The 14,635-nt window shown below is 35.2% G+C and overlaps 1 protein-coding gene across 9 annotated transcripts in view; it reads right to left on the bottom strand.

Moving 5' to 3' along the window:
* Positions 1 to 14,635, bottom strand: part of TMEM232 (transmembrane protein 232) — a 206,212-nt gene that overhangs the window by 108,109 nt on the left and 83,468 nt on the right. For all 9 annotated transcript variants that reach the window (XR_008300028.1, XM_053225600.1, XM_053225635.1 and 6 more), the window contains one exon: positions 11,318 to 11,496. Coding sequence is in view for 8 of the 9 variants with exons in the window: in XM_053225600.1 (XP_053081575.1) it covers positions 11,318 to 11,496 (179 nt within the window). In the remaining variant the exon portion in view is untranslated. The remainder of the gene's footprint in view (positions 1 to 11,317; positions 11,497 to 14,635) is intronic.

Consider the following 14,635-nt stretch of genomic DNA (forward strand, 5'->3'; position numbering starts at 1 on the left):
CCTTCATCTTATACTTGACACTCCGGCAGACTTAATACTGGGATTCGTCATTTAGTCAAATACTTCATATGCTCAATTTTGAGATCCTCAACATTTTCTGTGCCAATAAAATAAGGTATGGAATTGGCAGGTTCAATGAAGACCTGTTTTTGTCTTGTCACAGTGGGTGTCTACACACCATCTGGATTGGATTTAGAAAATGGAGAAGTACAGAGGATGCCCCCCTTATCCATGAGAGATGCATTCCAAGACCTTCAGTGGATGCCTGAAACCATGATAGTACTGAACCCTATATATACTGTTTTTCCCTATGCATACATACCTATGATAAAGTTTATTTTATAAATTAGGCACATTAAGAGATTAACAACAATAAAATAGAACAATTATAACAACATTCTGTAATAAAAGATAAGTGAATGTGGTTTTTGTGTTCAAAACATCTTATTGTCCTGTACTCACCCTTCTTTCTGTGATGATGATACGTTAAAATGCCTATGTGATGAGATGGGAGGTGAATGGCGCAGGAGTCGTGACTTAGCACTAAGTTTACTATTGACCTTCTGATGTTTGGTGGGTCAGGAGGATCGTCTGCTTCCGGACCACGGCTGACCACGGGTAACTAAAACCTCTGAGAGCAAAACTGCTGATAAGGGAGCACTACTGTATAAGTGTTTCTTGACTTGAGTCTCATAAGAGTCAAGATATACAAAGGAGAATAAGATCACGAAGAGACTGGCTGTTGCCTCCAGAGCACCACTACTTATACTGGTGGCGGAATTAGCTAGATTTGGGGCAGCCAAGGTATTCTGGGAGGAGTTACACGAAAGCATTACAACAGCTGCTTGCTGTGAATAAATCTGCGTGGGTAGGAGCCAGAAGCAGCAGCCCCAGTCTGAGCCTGGCTACAAAAGCTTTTCCCCTCTTACTTGCGTCACCTGCTGCATGCCTCACTGGATACCAGGTGCATGGAGAACCTCCAGCTGGGGTGGGCTCAGGCAAGGTGGTCGATACCAATTCATTTTATTCTGCTTATCCTCCCTGGCTCAATCTTTTTATAAGAAAAGGTACTTCAAAATCAATAATAATATGTAGTATTGCATAAATATATTACTATGAGCTCTTCCATTACTGAGAGGGATGGAAGAATAAATGTGTGAGTAAACGAATGAACAAAAATAGTTTTTGGTATATTTCTGGCAAAACGCATTGTTTCCAGACATAACATTACCCTGCAGTACAGAATGTTGATGCTATTTTTATCATGTCTCATTTGGCTACTCCTTGCTTTCTTCCCTCCCAGACCAGATAACCTGTAGATCAGATGCCTGTTCCTTCATGAAGCAAAATGAAAGCATGTCCACATCTCTCATATGGTTCACTGATTGAAAGTCCAGGTAAACTTCTCTCCCCCATTGACGTTCAAGGCATTCAACCAATGGAAATATAGCCTCAAATGTCAGTCAAATGTATATTTGCCTTATCTTTAAAAGACTTTGTTTGTTTTCCCAGAGGAAGTACCAGGAAATAATATGGGCTTCGCGTTAGATCTGAAGTCAAGCAGGAATTTTCCACTTGTTAAAGAATGTAAACTTTGGGAAATGTTACCTCTCTAGGCCTCTGTGTTTAGTTTAGTTCTGACTTGTTTTTCATTTGTGATAAGGAGTTAATGGTAACTACTCTCTGAGTTTTGTGAGGGTTAACTTAGTAGGCAGTGGGAAGTTCAAGTATCAGTTTCTTTTAAGAATTCCCAAGGACACAGCACTAAAGCTTCGGCCTTTGCACTTTACCCCAGAGAGGATTTGATACAATTTCTGCCAGGCTGAAAACAATTTTGTTATATTTTCACTTTCACATTAGCAAATCTGTAAAATAGAATCATGGTTCTACTACCATAGCTATCTCTCTTTTTTTTTTTTTAATTAAGAAAAAATTTTTTTTAACGTTTATTTATTTTTGAGACAGGGAGAGACAGCATGAATGGGGGAGGGTCAGAGAGAGAGGGAGACACAGAATCTGAAACAGGCTCCAGGCTCCGAGCTGTCAGCACAGAGCCCGACGCGGGGCTCGAACTCACGGACCGCGAGATCATGACCTGAGCCGAAGTTGGATGCCCAACCCACTGAGCCACCCAGGCGCCCCAATAGCTATCTCTTTTTAAGAGTCTTCCTTCTCTTAAAGCCATTATTCTAATGTTGTCATCCAGAGACTTAAATGCCAACTATGCATAAATACATATCTATACTTCTTGGAAGTAAACTAACACAAAATATTAATGACCATTCCTTACAATAGATTCCAAACTCACAAATTTACTACAACTTACCCTACCAATAAACATTACCTCAAATTCCATCTGTTAACATTATTTCTACATTACATACATTTTTATCAAATGTCCCTACTTTTTAGCAATGTCCATGTAGGCTTTAAAATTCAGGATTTTCTTTATTGTATTGTTGAAACGAATTTTTTTACTAAGAACCAAATGGCAATTTTGGAATATCTATGTTAATTTTACTAATCTAGTATTAAAATTGGAAAGGTGATGTTCTTGGAGAGTATTTCTTTCACACACGTGTTCTAGCTACGTGTAGGGGCAGATGCCCACCATTTCGTCTTTGTATTGAGTATAATGGTGGTAGAAAAACAAAACAAACAACAACAAAAAACATTCAAGAAGATGGATAAATCAGCAAAAAGGGAAATTCTCTAAGGAATCGCGATGTGGTAGCAAAATAAATAAATAAATAAATAAATAAATAAATAAGCAAGCCAGTCTCTCCAGAGTTCTTCATTTTCTATCAATAATTAGGGAAATGTAGTAAACACATCAAAAAGTAAGCTAGCTTATATTCTGCTTGACATAAGAGAATAAAAGAGAAAGAAATAGGATGTTAGCCATTGCAAAAGAGTTTACAGCAAATCCTATCTCTGTCTATTGCTGTCTGTCTCTTTTGTATCTTCACCTGTCCTTAAGTAATCCTAGAGCTGGAAATATTTAACTTGTTTGCAGGAAAAAAATGATAATTTTTTTTCTTCAAATTTCAAATTTTAAATAGAAGTGACTCATTGGTAGTTACAAAAGATTATTTCCTACAGGAGTTATAAAATCTCACAAGGGAAGACAGCACGAGTAACTATTATTACTGGTTATGAACTATTAAAATTGCAGTCCTTAGACCATCATTATCTGTCATTACCTGGTAGCATGTTATAAATACAGAATGTCAGGCCCTCCTCCTATATGTGGTAAAGTCTGAGAAAGACTGATGTAGTAGATTAAGAAAAGGACTAATATGGGAATATCCGTTTTCTAGTTGTGTGATCTTGCACAAACTGTTTAACATCTCTGAGAAGTTTTCCTTATTTCTAAAATGGGAAGGTGATAATACTCCCCTTTACAGTGTTATTATAAAGGTTAAACACAAAAATTGAATACATTTTCTAGCACAGTGTCTGATATAAAAAATTCTTCAATAAATGTTAGTGCCTTGTCTATATTTAATTTTAGAGAAAGAGGACACAACAGAGTGGAAATAGCAGAGCCTTGGGATTAAGTTCACTCATAGATGTATCCACCATCAGCCACTTATTTTAATCACGTTTAGACTAAGACACTCCCATCTGGGTGGATCACGGCGGTGGTGGGAGAGTTATGAGGTGTAGATGAGTTAATATATGTAAGATACTTAGCACAGTGCCTGGCTCACTGTAAGTTCTACAAATATTTTTGTTCTCCTAAAACAATGTATCTGTTACATTAGAATTCTGTTGATAAGTATTTAAAGAGACTGTACTCTTCCAAAAATACATCTCCCTTTCCACACTCAGACTTTCTATTTATGTCAAAAGAAGAGCCATATGTGGAGGAGGAGAGAGGTAGGTACTGAGAGAGGAGTTCTATTAGGAGTTCTAGTTTGCTGCTTTGTAGAGTACATTACGAGTATGGGAATATCATTAAGAATAAAAAATGAATTTTAGTTTAAAGACCTCACCATAAAATGTTAACCATGAAGTATGTTACCTGATGAGTCAAAGGTCCTCTGAATAAAGTCACGTATTCATTTTAGCTGTACATATTTCTTTTTGATATTTTAGGTCATATGCCAGATGGCAGAAAGCATTTATACATGATGACTTTTCCTACATGTGCCGACATATGCTGCCGAATTGCCTCTACAGAAGAGTCTTGCTCATTGCAAGTCTCCCTGGAAGTATTTCAAACAAAGCACATCAATTAACATTTGTTTATTGTGCCACTGTGAGTATATGACGGTATTTTATTTCTATCCCAAATACTCAGGCAACATTTGGGTTTATATTGAATTTGTCAGATGAAGGGCTCATGTTTAGGGATCTATTTAGAATTATTTCTCTTTTCAAATATGCTATTAAATATTTCACCTCTCCTCTAACCTCCATTAAGGATCAGATTTCACAAACAGATAGAACAAGAATTATAGATGATAGAATGCTATTATGGTCCAAAAAAACATGTAAGACATGAGAGTACATATAATATCGTTAGTAAAAGGTTTACAAGTGATGCAGATAAATTGAGGTATTAAGTACAAAATTTTGTTCATTAACTTCCATAGTTTATCATATGAATTGCATATTTATTTTTAAAGTATAAAAAGAGAAAATTTCTACTTAATTCCATAAACATTGAGGTATATTTAATCCTTCTGAAATAAATCCTTCTGACTATAATGTATGATAGTTTATAATTACGGCTATGTTTCACTCTGTGTAGGGAATATGATGATTACCTTACATGAGGAAAGGTTCTGGCAGCAAGGTGTTAGGAAGGAAAGAATAAACAAAGGTTGTGCTGTAAACATAGTCATTTGCATTAACTGAATAAAAGTGGAAAACCTATTTTATTTTAGACACAAGCATCTGAGGGGCCTCTGGGTGACTCAGTCAGTTAAGCGTCCAACTTGGGCTCAGGTCATGATCTCACCGTTCGTGGGTTCAAGCCTCTCATTGGGCTCTGTGCTGACAGCTCCGAGCCTGGAGCCAGCTTCGGATTCTGTGTCTCCCTCTCTCTCTCTCTGCCCTCTCCCTGCTTGTGCTATGTCTCTGTCTCTCTCAAAAATAAATAAACATCTTAAAAATTTTTTTAAAAAGAAGCATCTGAGACACAAGCCCTCATAGCTTTTTTTTATATGTTCTCTATCCACATGGAGCAGTGAGGGAGCACCTAAAAACTGACAGTTTTTATGACGTATAAAAGATTATGCCCATTTTATACCATAGAACTTTTTACCAAAAAAGGTGTCACAGGCTAATAATGTAAGTGGTTCAGTGGAATTGGGGAATTAGTAAGCTATTAAGGAAAACTAAAAATGTTTAGTCATAAGTAACTTTTGTAGTTTTATGACTGTGAATGTCTTCCCAATGCAGTGTCAAAAAAGAAAGAAAAGGAAACCTTGATTTTACCATGCTCATCTTCTACTGTAAAATTAAACACACTTGCAAAGATAAGTTACATAGAAACTATTGAGATTATTCCAGACAAGAACGCACAATAGTAATAAATTCAAACTATTTGTTGTAATACATTACACCTATAGACCTATGTGTGCACTATTTTAAAATCGTTTGCTTTTGACTTCTTCAGATGTGAGAAGTTAACTTATTTTACAGTATCATGATTAACTCCCTTAAGAAGGCAGCTTTTAAAATCTGAAATAAATATGAATATTATTTTCTTCAGAGAAATTAAGCATAAAGAGAAGGCATATCAGTTGTGGAATTTAGGAGAGAAGATCACACAGGAATAACATGAGAACACAGCACAGAGACTACAGAGAGAAAAACAGAACTGCACAGATGCTAATCACTTTGGTCATTTTCACTTGGTCATAATTGTTACTTGGTCATAATTACTTGTGGGGAATTTAAAGGAGTTAGTCTAGACATTATTCCTGAAACCTACTATAGACATGTTAATATGCAATCTGACATTAGAAAAATACCAGCTAATAATAAACTGAAAAAAAAAAAACTTTTATGACCAAAGTCATAAAACTGATGCAAGGAAAACCACTGCCTGGGAGAAGAATAAACAGAGCAATTGATTAGACACTTAACTTTATGCCATATCTAATACCAACCTAGAATTCTTGGCCAATAAAACTATCCTTCAAAATTAAATTGAATAACAACCTTTTTAAGGAAATAAAAATTGACAGAATTAGCCAACAAGAGATATTATTAAAATACAAAAGGATTTTCTTTGAGCAAAATAAAAATAATCCCATTGAGAAGGCCACAAATTTAAGAAGGAAGAGTAAGAAAAGAAACATGTAAATATGTGGGTAAATCTAAAGAATACTGATTGTAAAACATATTAATAATATACGGATATCTATAAACCTGCACATATACACACACAAACACCCCCCACACACACACACACAACTAAAATGTTCAACAGGAAGATTATGTAAGTAAAGAGAAATAAATGGAGTTAAAATATTTTAAGGCTGTTTTAAGGTCTATGAAAATATTAAATTTTTTATATTAGACTTCAATACCACAAGGATTCACTTTGTCACATCTTGGGTAACAAGTAAAAGGTGTAACCACCAGACAAATGAAGGGGTAGGATGAAATAATACAATATATAATAATAAGAGCATCGTCACTGGGCACAATAGAATTCAACAAAAATCAAAATCCTAAGTGTAATAGCAAAATCTCCCTATATGTGAATATTAAGTGGTGAACTTGAATAATCTGTGGCTCAAAACAGAAATAATAGTAGAAATTAGAAACTCTTTGAATTGGATGATAATTAAAATATTATTTATCACAACTTTCAGGTTACATCTAAATTAACATGTAGAGAGAAACTAATAGTATTAAAATCATATATTTGAAAAAAGCTGCAAGTCAGTGACAAATATGGTTTAATAATTTTGGAAAAGGAGCAACACATTAAATGAAAGGAAGTTATCAGAAGAAAATATAAATCTAATATAAGATATTAAAAATTAGAGAAAACATAATACAGAATATCAGTACCAAGAGAATCAAAAGCTGCTTTTTAAAAGACAAAGAAGTTGATTAGACCCTTGGCCTGACAGCTTAAAAAGAAACAAAAGCAAAAATAACAAGAGTAAAGAATGAAGGAGATAATACCATGTCACATCCTAAAGACCTTAAGATATCATAGAAAGATAATGTGAAAACCTTGATAAATCTTTTAAAATGCAGATGAAATTCCTAAAAAAAAGAAAAGAAAACTAATGCAAGGAAAATTAAAGTATAGGAAGGTATATAACTATAAAAATTATTCTGCAATTAGAAACTTTCTCTAAGTATCCATGATGAAATGGCTCCATTGTAAATACTACAGAATTTTTAAGGAAGAAATGATGACATATTACAAAATCCTTCCAGAGAATAGGAAAAAAAGATAATCACTTCCCAATTCATTTTATAAATCCAGTATAACTTTGATACAAAAATTTATAAGAAAACATTGAAGGAAAAAATATTAGAGAACAGTTGTACCCATTGAACATGGATGCAAAATGTTAAGCGAAATATTATCAAAGCAAATATGACAATATTAAAAAGGTTATTACATCAAGTGTTTTTATTCCGGGAATGCAATGACTCTTCAACATTAGAAAAAGCAAGCAATGTAATTTACCACAGTATCCATGGGTAAATTACTTCACCTCTCAAAAAGTTTAAATTCCTTATTTAAAGTTTCAATTTCCTCATCTGTAAAATCAAGAACATGAAAATACAAATACCATGTGTTTTGTATGAGGATTAAATAATTAATGAATGTAAAGTGCTTAGCACATGGCACACAGCACATGCTCAACAAATCTATTATCAGTGCCTTTTAAAAATGATAAATATGAAAGAAAAAAAGCAATATTTACATTGAACAATTTAGCAGACTGAAGTCTCATTTATGCAATTCTCGGAAACCTCTTATTATGCAAACAATTCACCCCAAAACTTTAAGGTTTAACAGCTATTTATTCAGCCCCTAGTTCCACAGGTCAACAATTGAAGGTAGAGATAGCAGAATGGTTCTTCTGGTCTTAGCTGGACTCATTCATGTGTCTGTAGTCAGCTGTTTGGTCAGTTAAGAACTGGCTAGTCTCGGGAGGAGGCACTGGATCAATTAGGATGACTAGTCTCTGCACAATGCGGTCTCTCATTTACCATCTGGGTAATTTGGATTTGCTCACATGGCAGTTACAGGGTTCCACGAGAACAAGAGAGGGCAGGCCCCAATACATAAGTGTTTTTAAATCTCCCATTTGTATAACATTGATATTGTCTTATTTTCTAAATCAAGTCATGTGATCAAGCCAAGAATTTGAGTATAGAAGGAATCATGCCAAGGATGTGAATATAGGGAATCTTGAATAAAATGAGGACAATTACTCTAATAATATACCAAAAGTCCTAAGCAATTATTCATTATTTTAAAAAGATATAAGAAATTGTATACATGATTTTACCCAACATAAATTACCCACCTATTAAAATTGTTCGTTAGAACAATTTTCTCCCAAAACTCATTGTTTTACTTAGCATTCCTATTTTTATGAAACCATTTCTAAGTCTCTAAGACTTTAGCTTGGTAATCCAAACATAACTTTCAAATATAGTGCCTACTTCTGCCCAATCCAAGACTTTTTCTCCAACGAGGCAAGTAAACCAATGGCTTTTTCTTACATGGTGTTCTTGTTTCTGCTCGGCTCACAACATTTCCTTATCTAAGAGATTCACTCTTTGACGCTGCTCCCGAGTCATTTAACATAACTCATCATTTAAGTTTCCAGCTCAAGTACTACTTAAAGATGACAATAACGTATTCCATATTAATATAAGAAGAAAGTTAGAAACCAAACATCTGAACTCCCTTGTGTACCATGAACTTTGATGGGAATAGCCATACATATAATATTCCATCTTCTGAATCTTCTGTCTTCTGAATAAGACAGTAAAAATTATTGTATAAAGGTCATTTTTTGGACTTCCTGTGTCTTCCATAGAATTCAGCATGGCAAAATAGATTTGGGATCTAATATGTACATATTTATTTCATATTTTTTAATGAATTTGGTAAAAAAATTTATACTAATTTCTTAGTGTATATACTTGTAGTATCTTATTATTAAATAAAGGAATTCAAACTAAATTAAGTGATATTTCAAAGACACTGACTAGGCACTCTATCACTTATAACCATAAATCATATATTTTGTTATCCAATAATCTAAATGTCTCTATCTCTACCTAACTTATAATATAGATCTAGAGTGAATTGTATCTTTTAATCTATCTAATGCAAATTAAACTTATTTCTTATATTACATATGTACTATACCTAAGTTAATTTAACTGCCTTTAGAAATTTCTAATTTAGATTTTTCTCTGAGGAAAACTTGCCTTTCCATACATTTACTATTTAAAATGAATGAAAGTATCCCTTAGAAGTCTTCTAACTAAACACTAAAAACTAATTAGCACATCTACTGGTTATGCTTTTGTCTATTCTTTTATTCTCAGAGCTGACTGCTTGAGTAAAGAAAGGTCTTTCCTTGGACCTAGCAAACAAAAAATATTTGCTATGTCCGATTAACTGACTTATGAATGTCAAATGCAATTATCTATAGATACTTAGTAAAATTTTGAAGAAGAAAGACTATCCTATACCAAATGAATGGCCCTGTAAGCAGGCATTTAAATAGAATTCTAATTATAGAAATGACAAATTTGAGTTGGCTTATGTATTTGGTTACAGTATACAATCCATTTGAGATGTGAAGTGACATATAAAAATAGATACAAAACCAAAGAATAATATGAATAACTGAAAATTCATGTAAAATGAAAAAACAAAGACAAAATAATAAGACTCGGTGAGATGAATGCATGTCGTCCTCTGTTTCTATTTCAAAACTAGCCAAAATTTGACTCTCATTTTTTTAAAAACTCTATTGAGCAGCTTATCCAAAATAATAATAAAGTTCAGACAGCACATGAAACTAAGAAAGATTTATTTCTTAAATCTCAGCAAAGAGGATACTCGATGATATAGTGGTCATCACTATAATAGATCCAGTAGTGATTATTTTAAAATTTTTCTATGTTCTGTCCACAAGTAAGGATAAAACTGAAGCGTGGTTGCATAAAAGCAAGCCCACGGAATCCAAAACAACGTAGTTCAAGTGGACAGCTCTTGACTGTCTTTCTCTGTGAAAAATATATTAGACATCTAGAGAAAAGGAATGCATATTTTTAGATAGTCCTCCATAAAGATTCTTACTGGAAATCACATTTATGTTTAAAAAGCAAGGAGTTTAAGGTTTTGTTTTCTACTAAGAATCTAGAGGGTAGATACTCTGTGTTGCAATGATGGCCCACCCATATGCTTTGACAATTGATTAGGCAGAGTGAATTCATTATTTGTTCTTCTTATTTGTTAACATTAATTCACATCCCTAATTATTATTAGAAAACAGGATATTAAGGGTGTTAGGATAATTGCATCTGTAAACACTAGAAAGAATCAGAAACTTTCAATGAAAGGGTAAAAAAAAAAAGTGTACTTTAGGATAACAAACAAATTAACCTAGCTCAAAATAAGACATAGAAAAGAAAAAAACTGGTAGGAGATTAAAAATATCATAGGATACCATATGGATAAAGCATCACTGGAAAATCACATTTGCATTTCATGAAGAATGGATAGCTAATTTCATAATGATTTTCTTTGAAAGTGAAAAAAAAAATTATGTAGTCATTCAAACAGAACTAGAAAAACCAAGAACTTGTAAAATACATTTTTAACTTTAAAGAAAAAGACTAGTGTTAGTGAATCCAGATTTGCAATTTATATTATCTAACGCTAGAAAGAAAAACTTACAAATAAGATAACTAAAAACAACTTATCCAAATTGAGACACTTTTGAGAGCGAATTAATTCATTACTTTCTTATTAGAAAGCTAGAAAATTAGGCCTAGACCAGGCTAACCTGGGAAAACTGGAATGCATGGTCAGTATACTTAAAATTCTCACAGTCACAAACCTGAGGCAGAAGTTATTCCTTCCCCCAAATCACCTCCTCTCTTCAAGCTTCTTAGTCAGAAGAGTACCAACACTCTTATCTTTAACTAAACCTAGATCAGTATTCAATTTTAAAAATGGTTTTCCCAGCCGTCAGTGACACTCACTGAATATGGACATTCTCTTTTCCTTAGAGAGAAAGGACAAACACTTCTTGGTAACAGAGGTACCAATTTATTGCCCTGGCTTTTATCTTACCTGAGCTATATTTACTGCATTATGGATTCGCCTGTCTTTCTCATGATCCTTGGTCTTCTGTAATGTTTGTAATATTTTGTTTCTAAATCCATCCTGCTCATCATCTCCCCGAAGTTCCCATGACATTTTCACCAGGTTATACACTAAGCCATAGTATCCAATCCATATCACTGGATTACCTGTGGAAAAAGATATATTCTTTGGGAAGACATAATCTTATTCATCTTAGTAATGCACAATTTTGTGAAAAAGAACTACTGCGGTTTTACTAATACGGTGTTGCAAAGTCTGAGATTCTGAGCTTTGGAATTTGTTTTACTCTTCACAGCTCCTACTCCTTTAATTTTAAAAGATCACAGCTTACTTTAAAATGTCTAGTCGTAAGAAGAGATCTGCACCTAACTATTATCATACCTCATAAATGTAAAAGTTGGGCAGGTGAAGTAGGAACTATGTATTTAAAAAAAAAAAAAAAACTTTGGAATTCAAGGAAAGAGGAATTTGTTCAAGGCAATATGAATATTTAAACCACCATAGTGAATTTTTATAACAAATTAGAGAATAGGAGAAAAATCAAGCTCTATGAAACACACCATTTGAACCAAGAAGAAAGCCTTGAAAATAATGTGAAAAGCAGACAAAAATTGCCAATATAATTATAGGCTGGAAGTTTGTTTTTTTTTTTAATAGAGACATAAATCAACTGAAACAGAGGAAAGGGAACAATGAATCCAGAAGAGATTTTTAAAAGTCTAAGACAATCTTCTTTCTAAAACTTATATACCAATTAGTGATTTATATAAATTATCAAGGTCCACATTTAAAATACACCTCTCCCATACAGAAAGGAGGAAAAAGTTTCTCTTTACTCTTTATCTTAATTATTTCTTACCTCAGTGGTATAGTGCTATATAATACTATTCAGGAAAAGAGAATTCTAATTTAGATAGAGATGGGATAAATTTGTAGAATGAACTACTACAGCAGGTCTCAAAGGGGATATGAACTGAAGTTAGTCAAAGAGGAACATGAGAGTATGAGTATATGCAAAGGAGGTAAGAACAACAGGAGGGAGAGAAGGTTCAGGAAGGGCTTTAGAGTCAATTGAATTTTGTATTGTACTGTCCTCCAAATCCTGATGACAGCCTGTGTGACACTGGAACTCATCAGTTCTCTTCTTGAATAAAGATAAAGCACAATGTGAAAAAATGATAATCCTCAACTTTTCCTAATTCAATCTAGATTTTTATAATCCAAGCTACATAATAATAATATTTTTTTAAATTTTTTAATGCTCATTTTTTTATTTTTGAAGGAGAGAGGCAGAGCATAAGTGGGGGAAGAGCAGAGAGGGAAACACAGAATTCGAAGCAGGCTCCAGGCTCTGAGCTGTCAGCACAGAGCCCAACACAGAGCTCAAACCCACAAACCGTGAGATCATGACCTGAGCCAAAGTTGGATGCTTAACTGACTGAGCCACCCAGATGCCCCGATAATAATTATTATAGTTATAACTAGAAAACTTGGGCATTCCTACTACTATGTGCCCTTATTCTAGGCCTCATTACAGTCCTGCTATGATGACCGTATTACACTTAGCATAATAGAAGGAACATATGACCTTCAACTCAGGTTAGAAACCCCCCTAGCAGGGGTACCTGGGTGGCTTAGTTGGTTGAGCGTCTGACTTCAACTTAAAAGTCATGATCTCATGGTTTGTAAGTTCAACCCCACATCGAGTTCTGTGTTGTCAGCACGGAGCCCACTTTGGATCCTCTGTTCCCCTCTCTCTCTCTGCACCTCTCCCACTCATACTCTCTCTCTCTCAAAAATAAATAAAACATTTTTTTAAAAAAGGAAAATCCCCTAGCATGACACAGATGATGAGTGACAGAGCCAAGTGAAGGAGAGTCTAATCTTAAGCCATGCAGCATAGGCTCTCCAATTCAGACAAGTGCTTGCCTTCCTTCTATTCCATTCATAGGAAACAGACCAAAAGGTAGAAAGAGGAGGCAGAATGGAAAGTATGTACACGTTTTACAAGTGGGAGGAGGAAGGCAAATGTCCAGCTTCCAAACTTAAGGCACCTTTCATCCTTTCTATTGATACTTTGAAAGAGATAGTGTAAACTATAGGTAAGCAGCCAATTCTTTTGAAAATGTAATTCTCCCCATAAAAATTTTACAAGTTAAAATTAGTATGCTGCCATATTTGAAATTACATGTATGAATTGATATCAGCAAGATCGCAGAATAGGACATCCCCAGCATTCATCCCCTCATAGAAACAACAACTTGGCAGCCATCCATAAACAAAAGTGCCTTTTTCAGGACCTTGGGACCCAGGTAGGAGGTTGTGCAACCCCAGTGGAAACAAGACTGAGGAGGCAGTCTCAGCCCAGGTGGAACACCTGTTGGCAGTAATGTGGTCCCAGCCACGGACCTGGAAGCATCCTTGCCCACCCTGTGAACTCGGCTCCAGCCCTTTTGATCCACAAAGGATCTCCAGCAAAGGACCCAGGAAAACCCATGTCTGTTGGTGCCTCTGGTAACAGGCCTGCTGTCTGTTGGCCCTGAAGCAGCTCTGTGACCTGGCCCCAGCCTCACTCTACCATGGTACAGAAGCAGCTCTTCTGACCCAGAAACTGCCCCCCCCCCCCAGGCCCTGCCAGGCCCTGGCAGGAGAGTGTTCAGGGATGTGGCAGGGGCCAAATCTACTTGCATCCCAGGTAACAGGCCTAACATCTGGAGATACAGAAGTGGTTCCATAATCACATTTCCACCCTGCTCAACCATGGTCCTGGAGGTGGTCCCATCCACTTAGGGACCCAGCAGGAACTCTGCCTAGTCATTCCTTTGGCAATAGGCCCACTGACTCCTCGTCAAGAGGTAACTCTAAGAAGACAGAGGGTAGAGGATGATAGTGAGGATCTCAAATTGAACTGACGTAGAGAGCTCATATTAGAAATGGATAGGGGTGCCTGGCTGGTTCAGTGGGTGGAGCATGCAACTCTTGACCTTGGGGTCATGTGTTCAAGCCCCATGTTAGGTATAGAGTTTACTTTTAAAAATAGAAATTTTGGGGGCACTTGGGTGGCTTAGTTAGTGGAGCAGGCAACTCTTGATCTTGGGGTGATGAGTTAGAGCCCCAAGTTGGGTATGGAATCTAAGAAAAGAAATGGATAAGGTAAAATAACTAAAGATAAATGGGATCAGATTAAGTGGTAGATGTTTGAGCAAAAGAGTAATGTTATATGTGTTCCATGACATGTTACATCTATTCCAGCAATAAACTGGGAAACCAATGTGGGAGCTTTAT

This window comes from Acinonyx jubatus, chromosome A1, assembly GCF_027475565.1.
Source record: "Acinonyx jubatus isolate Ajub_Pintada_27869175 chromosome A1, VMU_Ajub_asm_v1.0, whole genome shotgun sequence".
Lineage (NCBI taxonomy): Eukaryota > Metazoa > Chordata > Mammalia > Carnivora > Felidae > Acinonyx > Acinonyx jubatus.